At 69.0% G+C, this 15,574-nt stretch overlaps 8 protein-coding genes across 8 annotated transcripts; 4 read left to right on the forward strand and 4 right to left on the reverse strand.

The window, feature by feature from the left end:
* Positions 1-184: 184 nt before the first annotated feature.
* MICPUCDRAFT_51823 (uncharacterized protein) lies at positions 185-2,494 on the forward strand (the record flags this gene model as incomplete). The annotated part of the gene is made up of 3 exons (XM_003061969.1): positions 185-249; positions 360-596; positions 802-2,494. The coding sequence occupies 3 exons, from the start codon at positions 185-187 to the stop codon at positions 2,492-2,494; spliced, it is 1,995 nt and encodes a 664-aa protein (XP_003062015.1).
* Positions 2,495-3,066: 572 nt separating this feature from the next.
* MICPUCDRAFT_51824 (uncharacterized protein) lies at positions 3,067-3,783 on the reverse strand (the record flags this gene model as incomplete). The annotated part of the gene is made up of 1 exon (XM_003062173.1): positions 3,067-3,783. The coding sequence occupies one exon, from the start codon at positions 3,781-3,783 to the stop codon at positions 3,067-3,069; it is 717 nt and encodes a 238-aa protein (XP_003062219.1).
* A 135-nt stretch (positions 3,784-3,918) lies between these two features.
* On the forward strand, positions 3,919-6,448 carry MICPUCDRAFT_48454 (uncharacterized protein; the record flags this gene model as incomplete). The annotated part of the gene is made up of 1 exon (XM_003061970.1): positions 3,919-6,448. The coding sequence occupies exon 1, from the start codon at positions 3,929-3,931 to the stop codon at positions 6,446-6,448; it is 2,520 nt and encodes an 839-aa protein (XP_003062016.1). The 5' UTR covers positions 3,919-3,928.
* Positions 6,449-6,669: 221 nt separating this feature from the next.
* On the reverse strand, positions 6,670-7,869 carry MICPUCDRAFT_51826 (uncharacterized protein; the record flags this gene model as incomplete). The annotated part of the gene is made up of 1 exon (XM_003062174.1): positions 6,670-7,869. The coding sequence occupies one exon, from the start codon at positions 7,867-7,869 to the stop codon at positions 6,670-6,672; it is 1,200 nt and encodes a 399-aa protein (XP_003062220.1).
* Positions 7,870-8,072: 203 nt separating this feature from the next.
* MICPUCDRAFT_21165 (uncharacterized protein) lies at positions 8,073-9,838 on the reverse strand (the record flags this gene model as incomplete). The annotated part of the gene is made up of 4 exons (XM_003062175.1): positions 8,073-8,230; positions 8,398-8,692; positions 8,980-9,131; positions 9,274-9,838. The coding sequence occupies 4 exons, from the start codon at positions 9,836-9,838 to the stop codon at positions 8,073-8,075; spliced, it is 1,170 nt and encodes a 389-aa protein (XP_003062221.1).
* Positions 9,839-10,677: 839 nt separating this feature from the next.
* MICPUCDRAFT_21200 (uncharacterized protein) lies at positions 10,678-12,390 on the forward strand (the record flags this gene model as incomplete). The annotated part of the gene is made up of 4 exons (XM_003061971.1): positions 10,678-10,828; positions 10,970-11,046; positions 11,212-11,475; positions 11,641-12,390. The coding sequence occupies 4 exons, from the start codon at positions 10,678-10,680 to the stop codon at positions 12,388-12,390; spliced, it is 1,242 nt and encodes a 413-aa protein (XP_003062017.1).
* Positions 12,391-12,430: 40 nt separating this feature from the next.
* On the reverse strand, positions 12,431-13,648 carry MICPUCDRAFT_51830 (non-selective cation channel-2 family; the record flags this gene model as incomplete). The annotated part of the gene is made up of 1 exon (XM_003062176.1): positions 12,431-13,648. The coding sequence occupies one exon, from the start codon at positions 13,646-13,648 to the stop codon at positions 12,431-12,433; it is 1,218 nt and encodes a 405-aa protein (XP_003062222.1).
* Positions 13,649-13,795: 147 nt separating this feature from the next.
* On the forward strand, positions 13,796-15,554 carry MICPUCDRAFT_51831 (tRNA synthetase; the record flags this gene model as incomplete). Its single annotated transcript, XM_003061972.1, has 2 exons — positions 13,796-14,854; positions 14,997-15,554. The coding sequence occupies 2 exons, from the start codon at positions 13,796-13,798 to the stop codon at positions 15,552-15,554; spliced, it is 1,617 nt and encodes a 538-aa protein (XP_003062018.1).
* Between the last annotated feature and the right edge of the window lie 20 nt (positions 15,555-15,574).

The following is a 15,574-nucleotide window of genomic DNA, read 5'->3' on the forward strand; positions in this document are numbered from 1 at the left end:
CCAGAGGTCCTCAAACCCAAAAGCGGGTGCTCGCGCGTACACTTTGGTATTATTAGATATCTACCTTCGAAGGTACGAAAGTACGAAGGTAGAAAGTACGAAGGTAGGAGTCTTCGTAGCATATCTTCGTACTACGTGTACGTGTACACGTAGTACTACGTGTACGTGTACACGTAGACCTAGCATGTCGAGCGAACCTTCAAGAAGGCACATCCGTAGGCTAGCTAGTGCACTGCCACTCTGTCTTCAGTGCCATTGCTCTACGCGTGCACGATTTCGACAAGTATTCTCCGCCTCCGTTCGGAAAAGAATCCGCCGGATATCTTGGGCAGTCGAAGATAACGAAGTTTCACACTTAGATTCGCCGCCGCGGGCGAGTTCCACTACGGCGCCACCGGCGTCCGCGAACCGCCGCCGTGGCCGTGGGCGATCAAAGTGCACCAAGACATCTTCCACACGCTGATGCTCCAAAAGCTGAAAGCGCAGAGGGCGCCCGCGCTGCCGACGCCGGAGGGCAACGCGGCGCAGTACCAGGCGGTGTCGCGCATCGACGGCGTGCTCAAGGCGCTCCACGCGTTGCGCGCGCAGGGCGACCGGTCCGTTCTATCTCACACTGGTCCCCATACGACCGCGTTCGCATGGTGTACGCCGCTCCTTGAGGGCTTTCTCTCCCGGCGCGCGATTCTCTCCGCCCATCACCCCTCGCTCTCAACCCCGAGACACCTCGACGCCTTTCAACTCCACCATTGACGCCTTTCAACTCCACCCCGACTTCGCTTCGTATGGACCCTCGACCCTCAGCTCCGTCCGCGGCGCGCGTCTGCTCGGGATAACGAACGAGGAGAGCAGTCAAACGCGCGTGGACGACCCGCCGCAGGCGGTCAGAGACGCGGTGAAGATCGCCGGAAAACACGCGGCGTTGTGTCGCGCGGTGTTTCTCGTGAGCGAGTCGCCCAAGGCGCTGCGCGCGGCGCGGCAGCAGCGGTCGATCCTCGCGTCCGGCGTCGACGGCTGCGCGGCGTTTCTCGAGGAGCTCATCGCGGAGATGTGGGGCGAGACGCTCACCGCGAGCGCCAAGCCGTGGGCGAACGGCGTCGGCAGCGGCGTCCGACGCGAGCGCGGCGACGGCACGGATGGCGATCGCTCCGGCGACGGCGATCGCTCCGGGGCGCCCGGGGGTCGCGTGTCGTCCTTCGACGGCACGCTCGACGGCGTCGGGAGCGACCGCGAGGGCGCGGAGATGTCCGAGGACATCGCGGGTCCCAGGACGCTCCCCGTCCCAGGGTCGCCGGACAGCCGCGCCGCGCGCGCGGAGGGCGACAGCGAGCTGCCGTCGGACTCCGAGCGCGGGTCGCTGGGGAGCCTCGGCGGCGGGAGCATCGCGGACGGCGCGTGCTCGGGCGACGAGGCGCAGCAGCCGCCGCCGATCGCCGTCCACGCGAGCGTGGGACCGAATGCAGCGTGGGGCACCATGGGGACGTCGTCCACGCCGACGACGTCGCACACGACGAGCAACGGGGGTCCCGACGGCGTCGACGGCGGAGGCGAGACGACTTCCCTGGACGGCGACGACGACGGCGACGACGAGCGCGGGAGCGAGCAGGGCGGCGGGTCGAGCGTGCGCGGCGGCGGCGAATTCGGCGGCGGCGGGAACGGCGACGCGCGCGTCGGCGGCGGCGCGTTGCAGCGCCTCTCCTCGGGATCGAGCCTCGGCGACGTCGGCGAGGCTGGCGGGACCACGAGCGAGGGCGAAGGCGACGAGCTGTACCACGCTCACCGCCATCACCACCACCACCACCACCACCACCACCGCGGGTCCTCCGCGAAGGGCCGTCATCACGCGATGAGCCCCGGGCATCACGCCCATCACGACCGCGGAGGCAGTGGCGACCATCACGACTCTCGCCGCGGCGGCGGCGGCTCGGGATCCAACCCCGTCGTCCCCGGCGTCTCCCTCTCCGGTGTCGTCTCCGGCGTCGCCGGCGACAGCGGCGGCGGCCACGGCGCGTCGTCGCACCACGCGGGGGGCGGGCACTGGCGCGGCGCGCACGGCGGCGGATCCCGGCGCGGCCACGGCTCGCACTCGTCTAGCGCTCACCTCCGCAAGTCGGTGCGCTTCGCGACGACCATCGACGACGGCGGGCAGCGCACGGGCAGCCGCGGGCGGTACTCCCCGCCGCCGAGCCCGCCGAGAGAGAGCGAGGACGCGCGCGAGCTGGACCCGCGCGATCACGTCGTGCATCATCGCGGCGGGCCGCTGCCGTCGTCGCTGTCGTCGCGGCAGAGCAGAGAGGACACGCCGCCGGGGGGGAACATGCACGCGATGCTCGCGCCGCCCGTCGTCGCGCGCGCGGCGAGAGAGGACACGCCGCCCGCGGGCGCGGGACACGGCGGCGGGAGCATCGACTCGACCGCGACGGGGGACGGCGCTGAGGTGCGTTCTATACACTGGTCCCCATACGACCGCGTCGGCGTGGTGAACGCCGTCCCTTAAGGACTTTTGCCGGCGCATCTCTCCGCCCATCCCACGCTTTCAATCCCCGCCTTCGAAGCCTTTCAACTCCAACTGACGCCTTTCAACTCCACCCCGACGTTCGCTTGTATAGAACGGCGCGGAGTACCCGAGCGACGCGGAGAACGCGGAAGAGAACGCTGGAGGAGGAGGAGGAGGGTTGGACGGCGTCGGGGTCGAGGTGGGCACCCCCGTGGGCACCCCAGGGTCGCTTCAGGAGGGCGCCGTCGAGGCGGCGGCGACCGGCGACGACGCGACCGTCGCCCCGCTCGAAGCGGAAGCGGAAGCGGCGGGCGAGGGCGACGACGCGCTGGGCGGGGCGCGCGCGGCGTCGTCGTCGTCGCCCGCGCGCGTGCTCGGGAAGCGCGACGGCGACGCGCGCGAGATATCGCCGAGTCCGGAGGCGAAGCGCAGAGAGACGTCGCCGCCGCCGCCGTCGAGCGAGTGACGACGAGCTCAGCGCGAGAGCGAAAGCACAGCCGCGCGCCGATTGATATTATTAAAGCGCTCCGCCCGCGGCTGAGATGACTTCGCTACTACTGTACGTCTTCGCTTCACTTCGTGAGCTCCTGGAACGAGATCTGCGCGTTCAGGGACCTCAGATACGCCGCTCTCTTCGCCGCCTCGACGTCGTCCCGCTTGCTGCTCCCCTCGAGCTTCATCTTTATCTTTTTCCCGCTCACGAAGTCCACGCCGCGCGCGTCCGAGTCCGAGTCCGAGTCGCTCCCGCTGCTCGACCGCCGTCGCTTGCCGCTCTTCCTCTTGCTGCTCTTCTTGCTCTTCTTCTCCTTCTTCTCCTTCTTCTCCTTCTTGGACGACTTGTCCTTCTTGGACGACTTCTTGCCGCCGCCGCCGCCGCCGCTCGCCTCCTTCGCGCGTCGTCTCTTATTCCCCGCGCGTCGCAGCTTTCGAATCTCGTCGCTCGTCGCGGACGAGTCGCTCATCAGAGACGACGAGTCACTCTCTTCACCCCCACCCCCACCCCCACCCCCACCCCCCCCGCCGCCGCTAGCTCGCACGCGCGGCACCATGCTCTCCAGGCGCAAGTGCGCGTCCAGCGCGCGATTCGACGGGTCGACGCGCGCGCCGTCGCCGTCCACCCGCCATCGCGCTTTCGGGTCCTCCGGCGCCTTCGGCTGCCACGGCGTCGTCGCGATCGTCGTCCCGCGCGCGATCGCCGCGGTCGCGCGCTCGATCCCGAGCTCGAGGCCGCGTTTCGCGTCCTGGCCGTGGCCTTTCCCGAACTTCACCTCGCCGCCGACGCTCCACATCGTGCGGCGTGCGGCGGCGAATGAAACGAGATCCAACGTTAATTAAGGTGCCCGCTCGTCATCGCACGTCCGCGTCCAGTCATAATTGCATTGGAGCGGCAGAGCCGAAGGCCACTCCGAGGAGGCGCGCGAGGCCGTCGCCGCGATGTTCGGCAAGGGAGGCGGGCTCGGGTCTCTGTTCGGGAGCGGGAAGAAGCCAGCGGACCAGCGAGACGGCGCCTCGAGCGCCGCGCGGTCGCCGCCCGCGGGCGTCGTCGCCGATCTCGCGCGACGGGGCGAATCATCGGCATCCGCGACGACGACGACGACGACGACGACGTCGTCGCCGCGGCCGAGCGACATCGCGGACGACGACCTGCCCGCGATCCTGAACCGCGCGGAGGACCTCCTCGAGAAGACGCGGAAGCGATGCGAGCTCGGCGCGAGGACCCCGGAGGAGGAAGGCCGGCAGTTTCTCCGCGTCAACGAGGTGAAACGCCTCCTCGGTCGCGCGCGATCGGCCGCGGCGAAGCTGCCGCCGCCCGACGACGACGACGACGACGCGAGCGCCGCGTGGCGCGCGCGGCTCGTCGTCCTCGACGCGGAGCTCGCGAGCGCGGTGGAGGCGGTCGTGGGCGGCGCGTCGCCCGCGCCGACGCCGAGGGCGGAGGCGCCGAGGGCGGAGGCGTCGACGTCGACGTCGACGCGACGTTCGGAAGGCGGCTTGTTCGCGGGCATGACCGTGTCCCCGATCGCGCCCGCGTCCGCGCTGGGCGGCGCGCTCGGCACCGGCGGCGACCTCTTCAGCGGGCTGGAGGTCTCCGCGGGGGGGTCGAGCCCGGCGGCACCGGCGGCGGCGGCGGCTGCCGCTCCAGCGTACACGCCGCCGTCGCCGCCGCCGCCGCCGCCGCCGCCGCCGGCTCCCGCCGCCGCCCCGGCGCCGTTGGCGTCGCCCCCTCCGCCGCGTTCGCGGTCGGAATCAGTCGGCGGCGGCGTGACGGGCGTTGGGATGCTGGACGCGTCGATGTTCGCCGGGGCGGACGCGATGGCGCCCGCCGACGCGACGACGACGACGACGACGACGACGACGACGGGCGGCGGCGGCGGCGGCGAGTCTTCTTCCGGGGCGAATAAGAAACCGAGAGGGTTCCGCGTCGGGTACGGCCGCGACGAGGGCGACGACGCGGACCGCGTCACCGGCGAAGCGGCCGCGACGGCGCCCGCGCCCGCGTCGACGACGTCGACGCCCGAACCGGCGGCGGCGACGAGCGCGCCCGAGCCGTCGCCGCCGCCGCCGTCGCCGCCGCCGCCGCCGCCGCCGGCGGCGGATGAGGACGCATCGGAGACGCACGACGCGGCGTGCGCCGCGGCCGCGCGCTCGCGGTCCGCCGCGATGCGAACCGCCGCGGACGCGGACGACGACCTCGAGGCTGCGGAGAAGACCCAAGACGAGCTGTGCGCGAAGGAAGACTTCGAAGGGGCGGACGCGCTCGCTGGGAAAATCGAGGCGCTGACGACACGCAAAACGGCCGCTGTCGAGGCGTTACGCGCCGCAGAACTCGCGCACGCGGCCGCGCGCGAGGCGTCGTTGCGCGCGATGGATCGCCGCGCCGCGCGCGCGACGCGGGACGCGGAGACGGCGGAGGCGGCGGCGAGGGACGCGCGCGAGGCGGCGACGGCGAAGGCGAAGGAGCGAAGGAAAGCCGCGGCTTCGGACGCGACGCGCGCGCGCGACGCCGCGTCCGAGGCGTCCGTCGCCGCCACCGCGACGGTCCGCGCGCTCGAGCTCGAGGCGGCGTCGCTGAGAGGGCGGCTCCGCGCGAAGGAGACGGAGCTGTCGCGCGCGAGAGAGGACGAGAAGCGCGCGGTCGACGCGGAGAAGGACGCGACCGCCGCCGCGGCGAGCGGAGAGATCGACGCCGCGGTGGAAGACATGGGCGCCGGCGACGCCGCGACGGCGGACGCGATGCGCCGGGAAGCGGCCGTGCACGCCGCGGGCGCGCGGCGCGCTCGAGACGCGATGGCCGCGCTGGAGGTGGCGCGACGCGCCGAGGACGACGCGCGCGCGGCGTTTGAACGCGCCGCCGCCGCCGCCGCCGCCGCCGCCGCCGCCGCCGCGACGACCGCGTCCCCCGCGGGCGGCGCGGACGCGGAGAACGCGAGCGCGGAGAACGCGAGCGCGAGCGGGATCGCGTGGCCCGATCCCAGACGCGCGGCGATCGACTCCTTGAGAGCGGCGGCGGCGGCGAAGCGCGCGGCGGCGGCGACGAGGCGCGCCGAAGCCATCGACGCCGAGGCGAGTAAACGCCGCGCCGCCGCCGCGAAAGATTTCAAGTCCGCGGGCGCGCACGCCGCGAGGGAGAAAGAGCTCGCGGAGGCTGCGGACGCGATGGAGGCGGACGCGGCCGCGGCGGAGAAGGCGCACGAGGAGGCGGAGAAGGCTGCCGCCGTCGCGGCGAGAAGAGAAAGGGAAGAGGCGCGCGACGGCGGCGGCGGCGCGACCGACGGCGGCGACCGACCTCTCGCGGCCGCGGCGGCGGCCGCGGCGCGAGCGCATCTCGCCGCGCGCGTCGCGAGGTTGCGCCGCGAGGTGGATGTCGACGGCGATCGCTCCGACGCCGGGCGCGCGTTATCGGAAGCCGCGGACTACCTCGAGCGACGCGGCGAGCGAGGACGAGCGACGTGACGCGTCTCAACGTCAAAATGAGCGACGTCGTAGTCTTAGCGTTTACGGTTTCAATCTACGGCACTGTGCTACATAACTTATCATGCACTAGCCTGCGAAGACGAGGGAAGTACTTCCGGAAGTACACGTACATAACTTATGAAACGCTAAGCCTACGAAGACGACGACGTGCCACCATACCGTTTCCGTCGACGCTAACCGTCGACGAAGACGATCGCCGATCACATCATCCCCGTCCTCCCCCACGGCGGCGAGTGATCAAACTGCGGCTTGAAGTCCTTCTTGATCTCCTTCGTCGAGTACTCCTTCAGCATGAGGTGCGAGAGCAAGATGGCGAGCGCGGGGTCCACGCCCGGCTTGGTCGTCACGCACGGCGGGTCGTTCGACCAGAACCCGCCGTTCTGTCGAACCGTGAACAGCGGGCAGTCGTAGTTGGCGGTGTCGTCGGTTACGTCCCCGGTCATCCCAAACGCGACGGGGACGCCCGTCGCCGGAATCGTCACCACGGTGCGTAAAGTCGGATCCGCGCGGTCGAGAAGCGCGAACTCGGTGACGTCCACGTGCTCCATCGTGTCTCTCTCGATGGACGTGTGGTAACTCACGCGGCCGTCTTCGTCCGTGCTCTCGCGCGTGACTTTGTACCACCGACACGCCGCGGTGCCGAGGGCTTGGACGTTGAGACAGACGTCTCTCCCGAAGCACTTCCGCGGAGGGATCGGCAAGCCGCCGCAGCCCATCGCGGCGCCGTACGACGACAACGTCGCGCCCGCGTTCATGTGAAAGTTGCAGATCGCCGTCGCGAGATGCTCGCAGTGGTGGTGCGTGCGACGCGTGCGGAGCATCGCGAGGTACCTCTGGTCGTGGTGCAAGGCGCCGTGGCCTCCCCACTGAAGCGCGACTTTTCCGAAGAGCGCGATGGGAGGCATGACCACCGCGGACCCGGGCTGGCGGACGTTCTGCCAGAACGCGGGCTTGTCCACGAAGTCGACGCGCCACAGCGGCTGCCCGCGCTTCACGTTGTCGCGGTCCCAGCCTCTGACGAAGTTTTCGAGCTCGACGCAGACCTCGCCGCCGCGTTTGCCGCTCTTATTGAGAAAGAACCACGAGAAGTCCGTGAAGCAGTTCGAGCCGTCGAGCACTTGCTCCGGGTTCGTGTACACGGTGTAATCCCGGGAGAGCCACCCGGTCTGTTTGATGGAGACGCACACGGACTCGCCTGAATACGCGCGGAGCGGAGGGGGGGAGGGGGGATGCGGGGGACGTATGCGCGTCAGACGAGGGGGAGATCGCGCACGCCGCGACCTTTCGGGACACGTATGTATCCGACAATTCCATCGGGGCGGACGCGCACCGTCTAGGGGATCGGGGATGATGGTCTTCGGAACCTTCGCGATGACATCGCGCGAGCAGCACGCGCCCATCTCGAAGTGAGAGAGGAAACGCTCGCGAGCTCGGACCGCGGGCGAGAGAGGCGCGCGCGCGACGTGTGCGACGCGTCGGCGGTCTTTGAAATCGCTACATGTAGTTCCTGTCGAGGCGCGACTCCCGGAAACGCCCGGTACAACAAATGTTACACCGGTATCGGTAACAACTTAACCGGGCGAAATGTTATTACACGTTTGAGTCACGCGTCCGCGTCGACCCCGCCGGTCTTCCCCGCGAGCCTCAACGCCGCGGCGTACGCCTCCTTCCGCTTTGCACCCAGCTCCCTGACCGCGCGCTTCGACGCCTCGGACGGGGACTCGCCGTCGTCCAGCATCTCTCGAAGCGCGCGGTCGAGTCCTTCCCCGGTCGAGGCCTCGCCGCCGCCGCCGCCGCCTGCGCGCGAAGCGACGCGCGGGGTGAACACGTCGGTCAGTCGATCGGCGCCTCGGTCAAAGCGATCGATCGCGCACGTTAAAAGGGAAGCGCGGGTGAAGAGAGACGACTGGACGGCGGGAAACGAGAACGGGGTCGTACGGGAAGCGGTGTAGTCTCACCGCCGCTCTCGCCGCCGCCCGTCTCGACGACGAGCGTGATCTCCCCTCGCGGCTTACGCGACGTGAACTCCGCGACCGCGTCGGCGAGCGTGCCCCTCCAGAACTCTTCGTGCACCTGAGAGAGATGGACGGCGGGCGCGACGCGACGCGACATGACGTCGGGGGAGGCGGCGGCGTGAGACGGAGCGAAGAAAAGCCGGAGTCGCGAGGAGACGAGCGAGAAGCGTCGAAAGAAAAAAAGAAGCGCGCGCGCGCGCGAGCCCGGCTCCCGTCGCGCGACGTCCGTCCGTCCGTTCGCCACGGCTCATGCTTTGGTGGTGTGTTCGCGTCCTCAAAGAATTGTTCAGCGGTGTTTCTTTGTTACGGGTGTAATCCTCGCCGTGGCGTATTGACTGACGTCGCGCGTTCGATCGCCGGGCGCGCGGCGCGGCGCGGCGCCGCGTGAAAACTTCGAAAACGAAAAAAACGCGAGAGGGACGACGAACGAGACGAGACGCGACGCGCCTTCGTCATCTCGCGACAGACCGCGCACCGCCTGCCTTCCCCCAACACCGCGACCGCGTCCTCGAGCGTCGCGACGAGCTTATGCGGCGGCACGAAAAACACCGTCGTCCCGACCGCGGCGCCGCGAAGCTCCTCCAGCTGTTTCCGTCGCGCGCCCGACTTGGCCGGGAGAAACCCGGCGAACGTGAACCGCGCCGTCCCTGCGTCGTTTCGATTGGTCGAGGGAACGCCACGTCAGCGAATCTGGCGGCGCGCGATTGCGATTGGTGGACAGACGGAGAATCGTATCGCGAGGGTCGGTTCGGTTCGGTCCCGGCGGCGCGAAAGGGGGGCACGACGCACCGAGCCCCGCGGCGATCACCGCAGCCGCGGGCGCGCACGGCCCCGGGATGGGCACCACGCGGATCCCCTCCGCCGCGCACGCCGCCGCGAGGTCGCCGCCCGGGTCCGCCACCGCGGGCGTGCCCGCGTCCGACACGAGTGCGACGGCGCCGCCGCGACGCAGGCGGTCCATCACGCCGTCCCGCCGCGAGCGCTCGTTGTGCGCGTGGTAGCTCGTCAACGCGGCGGCGTCGACGTCGTACGCGCGGAGAAGACGCCGCGTGTGACGCGTGTCCTCGGCGAGGACGACGTCCGCGGTGCGAAGGACGCGCAGCGCACGCAGGGTGATGTCCTCGAGGTTGCCGATGGGGGTGCCGACGAGGTAGAGCCCGGGCGCGAGCGCGGGGTCGTCCGCGGGCTGCGAGGGCTGCGAGGGAGAGGGCGACCCCGGGTCGTCTTTTCTCGACGCGAACGCCGCCGCCGCGCGCCGCGCGGCGGCGACGACGTCTCCCGCGACGGCGTCGTCGTCCTCCTCCTCCTCCTCTTCCTCCTCCTCCTCGTCCGGATACTCCGATGGATCGTACATGTTCGGTATGCCCTCCAGGATGAGGTCGCGCTCCGCGTCGGAGAGCTGTCCGACGGCGCCGCCGTGCTCGCGCTCCTCCACGACGTATCCCTTCCCCGCGCGGTCGATGTTCTTCGTGTGCGGGTCGCCGTCCCTCTCGTACTCCTCGAGCTCGTCGTCGTAGCCGTCGTAGTCCGAGTCCGGGACCGTCGGGTCTTTGCCGTACGTGGACACCGCCCATCGGCTGTGGTACGTTCTGTGGTGACGATCGTGCCGCGGACGCCGCGGACGGCGGAAGAATCGGCACGCGTCGTCCGCCGCCCGAATGGGATTTGTGGGACGACGCGCGGCGGCGGCCGCGGCGACGCGCGGGGCGCGCGACGCGGACGCGGACGCGGCGACGCCCACCCCGGGTTGGATCGCCGCGGCGTGGAGTGAGGACGCCGCGCGATGGAGCATCGCGCTCCACCGCCGCATCGAGGAGTGATGCGCCCGCGGCTTTTCGATCTCTTCTCGTCGTCTCGACCGACGACGCCGACTGGAGCAGGAATACGCATACGGTGCGTTCTGTGCTCGTGTTTCACCCATCCCTCGGTTTCAATATTTGATCGCGTTCCCTTTCAACTGACCGATGACTTTTTTGTGACCCTAAACCCTGCTGCTGCTGCTGCTGCGGATAGGACGACGCCCTCAGAAGCTGCATGCGCGCCGTCGCGCGCCTGGGTCGCATCGCCGCCGCGTTCTCCTCGCACGTGCGCGCCAACGCGCGCACGATGCCCGCGCTCGCGCTCGCGCCGCCGCGCGCGGCCGTCGCGGTCGCCCCGCGCGGCGTCGCGGCGTCCACGAGATGCGCGACGACGATGACGTGTTCCGCGGCCCGTCGTCACCTACCGTCGCCGTCGCGCCGCGCGTTCGCGTCGCGAGCGACCGCGTCCGCGTCCGCGGAGGCGGCCGCGGAGACGGCCGCGGAGGCGCCCGCGAAGACGGAGCGACGCAAGCGCGTCCTGAGCGGTGAGACTGCTTCCCATACGACCCCGTTCGCGTGGTGCACGCCGTTCCTTGAGGACTTTTCCCGTCGTCACTCTTCACCCGCGCTTCCCTTTCAACGTTTGACCGGTAAGACGTTCGACTGACCGATCGCTTCACCCACAGGAGTCCAGCCCACGGGCTCCATCCACCTCGGGAACTACTTCGGCGCGATAAAAAACTGGGTCGACCTCCAGGAAGAGGTGCGCGCGTCGTCCTCGTCCTCGTCCTCGTCACCACACGTTTCGCCACGTCATCAAAGCACTCACCGTCGTCGTCCTCGTCACCACACGTTTCGCCACGTCATCAAATCACTCACCAATCGCATCCCTCCGCGTCACCCGCCCGATCGATCACCTCTTCACCAGTTCGACGCGTTCTACTGCGTCGTCGACCTGCACGCCATCACGCCGGGGAATCACGACGCCGCGGCGCTGAAAGCGTCCACGCGGTCCTCCGCCGCCATCTACCTCGCCGCGGGGTTGGACCCGGAGAAGTCGAACGTCTTCGTGCAGTCGCACGTCGCCGCGCACAGCGAGCTGTGCTGGCTCCTGAACTGCGCGACGCCGATCGGGTGGCTCGAGAAGATGATTCAGGCGCGTTCTATCTCACACTGGTCCCCATACGACCGCGTCGGCGTGGTGAACGCCGTTTCTTAAGGACTTTCTCTCCCGGCGTCTCTCTCCGCCGATCACCCCTCGCTTTCAATCCCGACACACCTCGGCGCCTTTCAACTCCGCTTCTGACGCCTTTCAACTCCACCCCGACGTTCGCTCGTGTGGACCCTCGACCCTCAGTTCAAGGAGAAGGCGCGAAAGGCGGGCGAAGACGTCAGCGTCGGCCTGCTCGATTACCCCGTGCTGATGGCCGCGGACATCTTGCTGTACAACGCGGACGTCGTCCCGGTCGGGGAGGACCAGCGGCAGCACCTGGAGCTGACGCGCGACGTCGCGGCGAGGGTGAACAACCTGTACGGAGGGAACAAGTGGAAAAAGTTGGGCCCGAAAAAGGGCGACGGCGCGCGAGCGCCGAGCGGCCGGTTCCGCGGCGGCGACGTCCTGAAGGTCCCGGAGGCGTACATCCCGAAAGCGGGCGCGCGCGTGATGTCCCTCACCGACGGCACGTCGAAGATGAGCAAGAGCAACCCCGCGGAGGGGAGCCGGATCAACGTGCTGGACTCCCCGGATGAGATCGCGAAAAAGATCAAACGGTGCAAGACGGATGCGTTCGAGGGCTTGGAGTTCCGGAACCCCGACCGACCGGAGGCGACGAACCTCCTGACGATGTACCAGCTCTGCACGGAGCTGAGCGAGGAGGAGGTGATCGCGGCGTGCGGGGACATGCGGTGGGGGGACTTCAAGCCCGCGCTCACCGAGGCGGTGATCGAGCACTTGAGACCGATACAGTCGAGGTACGACGAGATCGTCTCCGAAGAGGGGTACCTCGACGGCGTGCTGAAGAGGGGCGCGGACGCCGCGAACGAGGTGGCGGAGAAGACGGTCGCGGACGTCCGAGACGCGATGGGCTTCCTTCCTCGCAGCGCGTGAGTCGAGTCGAGTCGAGCGACGAACGCGTTGAATTGAATTATTACAGCTCGGCTTTCGACTCCGCTCTGGACGCGTCGCTCGGTACAGCTGTACCTCCTGCTCCGCCCCCGCCCGCCTCTGCCTCCCCCGCCGCCGCGCTCGCGTCGCCGCCGCCGCCGCCCGCGACCGTCGCGTCGACGTCTTCGATCGCATCCTCGCCCACGATAACCGTCGCGTTGACCCCGAAACTCGCGTTGACGTCGTCGTTACCCCCCGCCGTCGCCGTCTCGTTCCCCGTCGCGTTGAACACCGCGCCCGCGACGCTCTTCGGCGCGTCGTTCAGGTCGAACAGATCCAGGATGCTCCCGTGCGCTTTCGATATGCTCTTGATCGCGCTGCCGTTCTCCGGGGCGACCCAGTACAGCGCGTACAACACCGCGGCGACGCTCCCGGCGCCCATCAGTCGGTTGACGAGCGGGACGTACCCGACGACGGCGCCGTTCGCGTCGACGTCGTCGAACGCCCACAGCGGCGAAAATATTTCATCCAACGGGATCTCGTCGCTGCTGATGTTCGGCAGGACCCAGAACTGTCTCCCCGCGACGATCCACACGAGCGCGAACACCATCGCGCGCGCTGAGAAGATCACGAAGAACGTGGACAAGATGCCGATGCACGCGTACAGGATCGTCTTCTTGAACCAGATGGGCGACAGCGGGAATAAGCACATGAGGACGACGGCGACGGCGGCGGCGAAGGAGACGCAGACGAAGGTCCACGACATCGGTCGGTCGTACTTCCACGCGTAGAACCCCTCGCCGTCGCGCGCGAACGCCTGCGACGCGCTCGGGACGGGCTCGAGGAATTTTGGGAACTTGACGCGCTTCGTGCGGCCCGGGCGCGGGGTCTTGTAGACGCGATCGGCGCGGACGAAGTACCCGGATTTCATCATCTGCGTCGCGATCGCGTGCACCTGGGCGTCGCGATCTTTCGCGGTCGGCACCGTCGGCGTCGGCGCGCCCGTGATGAGCGGCGCGTACTCGTCCAAGATCTCCGGCGACGCGCGGAGCGCGCGGAAGAGGTCCTTGCCGCGGAAGTAGTCCACGCGCGAGTCCCCCATGCGCGGGTCCTGCAATCGCGCGCTCCTCGACTCGGGGCCCTTGTTCCCGCGGAGGACGTACGCGAGCGCGCGGATCGGGTCGCTCGCCGCCGAGGGCTCGCCGCCGGACTTGGCCGCGGCCGCGGCCGCGGCCTTCTTCGACGCCTTCGAGGACGACATCGCGCCGTCTCTCTGATGACGTCGCGCGCGGTCGTGTGCGCGAGATCCGAGGCGCGCGATCGGGAGGAGACGAAAAGTTCAGCTCCGAAACAGCAAACCCGCAACTACAGCCCTTTATCCGTCGCGCGGGCGAGCGAACCGCGCACGATGTCCGCCGCCGTGGACGCCGTCGCCGCCGGCGTCGCCGCCGTGGACGTCGCCTCGGGCGACGACGCGCACGCCCCCCCGCCCGCCGCCGCGGAAGACGGTGGCGAGCAGGTCGTCACCCCGTGGGACGTCGCCGGCGGCGCGGACGGGAAGATCGATTACGCCAAGCTCGTCGATCAGTTCGGCTGCCAGACCATCGACGCCGCGCTCGTGGAGCGCATCGAGCGCGTCACGAACACGCGCGCGCACCCGTTCCTGCGCCGCGGGATGTTCTTCGCGCACCGCGAGCTCGATCAGATCGTCTCCGCGTACGAGCGCGGCGAGAAGTTCTACCTGTACACGGGGAGAGGGCCGTCGTCCGAGGCGCTGCATCTCGGGCACCTGATCCCGTTCCACTTCACCAAGTGGCTGCAGGACGCGTTCAAGGTGCCGCTCGTCATTCAGCTCACGGACGACGAGAAGTTCCTGTGGAAGTCACTGGAGCTGAGCGAGGCGAGGCGCCTCGCGCGCGAGAACGCGAAGGACATCATCGCGTGCGGGTTCGACCCGCGACGCACGTTCATCTTCTCAGACGTCGACTACATGTGCGCGCCATTCTACGTCAACACGCTGAAGATCGCCAAGTGCGTCACGTTCAACCAAGCCCGCGGGATCTTCGGGTTCAGCGGCGAGAGCAACATCGGACAGATCGGGTTCCCGCCGACGCAGGCCGCGCCCGCGTTCCCGGACTGCTTCCCGCACCTCTTCGGCAAATGCAAGAAGAGCCTGCGGTGTCTCATCCCGTGCGCCATAGACCAAGACCCGTACTTCCGCATGACGCGAGACGCCGCGCCGAGGATCGGCGGGCACAAGCCCGCGCTCGTGGAGTCGCGGTTCTTCCCCGCGCTCAAGGGCGAGAGCGGGAAGATGAGCGCGTCGGACCCGACGAGCGCGATCTACGTCACGGACTCCCCCAAGCAGATCAAGGAGAAGATCAACAAGTACGCGTTCAGCGGCGGGCGACTCACCGTGGAGGAGGTGCGTTCTATACACTGGTCCCCATACGACCGCGTCGGCGTGGTGAACGCCATTCCTTAAGGACTCTTACCGGCGCATCTCTCCGCCCATCCCTCGCTTTCAATCCCCGCCCTCGACGCCTTTCAACTCCAACTGACGCCTTTGAACTCCACCCCGACATCGCTCTGTATGGAACGACCCACAGCACCGCGCGCTCGGCGGGGACCTGGACGTGGACATCTCGTGGAAGTGGCTCAACTTTTTCATGGACGACGACGCGGAGCTGAAGCGCATCGGCGACGCGTACGGCGCCGGGGAGATGCTCAGCGGGGAGATCAAGTGCGAGCTGATCGCGTGCCTGACGCCGATCATCGCCGCGCACCAGGCGGCGAGGAGCGCGGTGACGGACGCGCGCGTGGACCAGTTCTTCAGCACCGCGCCGAGGGATTTCCACGCGATGTTCGGTGACATGGAGGGCCCGCCGCCGAATCCGCCGGGCGCGGGGGAGAAGGTGTCGTTTCAAGGGTCGGAGGATCTCGTCGCGATCGGCGCGCCGGGGGTCGGGGAGGGACCGGGGGGGAAGGGGAAGGGCGAAGGCGAAGGCGAGGGCGGGGGCGAAGGCGGGGGCGGGGGCGACGGCGAGGGCGGGATGTCGAAGAACCAGCTGAAGAAGATTCAGAAGGAGAAGGAGATCGCGGAGAAGAAGGCGAAGAAGGCGGCGGAGAAGGCTGCCGCGAAAGCCGCCGCCGCCGCCGCGCCGTGAACGGCGTCGACGGATACGTG

The sequence above is a fragment of the Micromonas pusilla genome, assembly GCF_000151265.4.
Source record: "Micromonas pusilla CCMP1545 genomic scaffold MICPUCscaffold_11, whole genome shotgun sequence".
NCBI lineage: Eukaryota > Viridiplantae > Chlorophyta > Mamiellophyceae > Mamiellales > Mamiellaceae > Micromonas > Micromonas pusilla.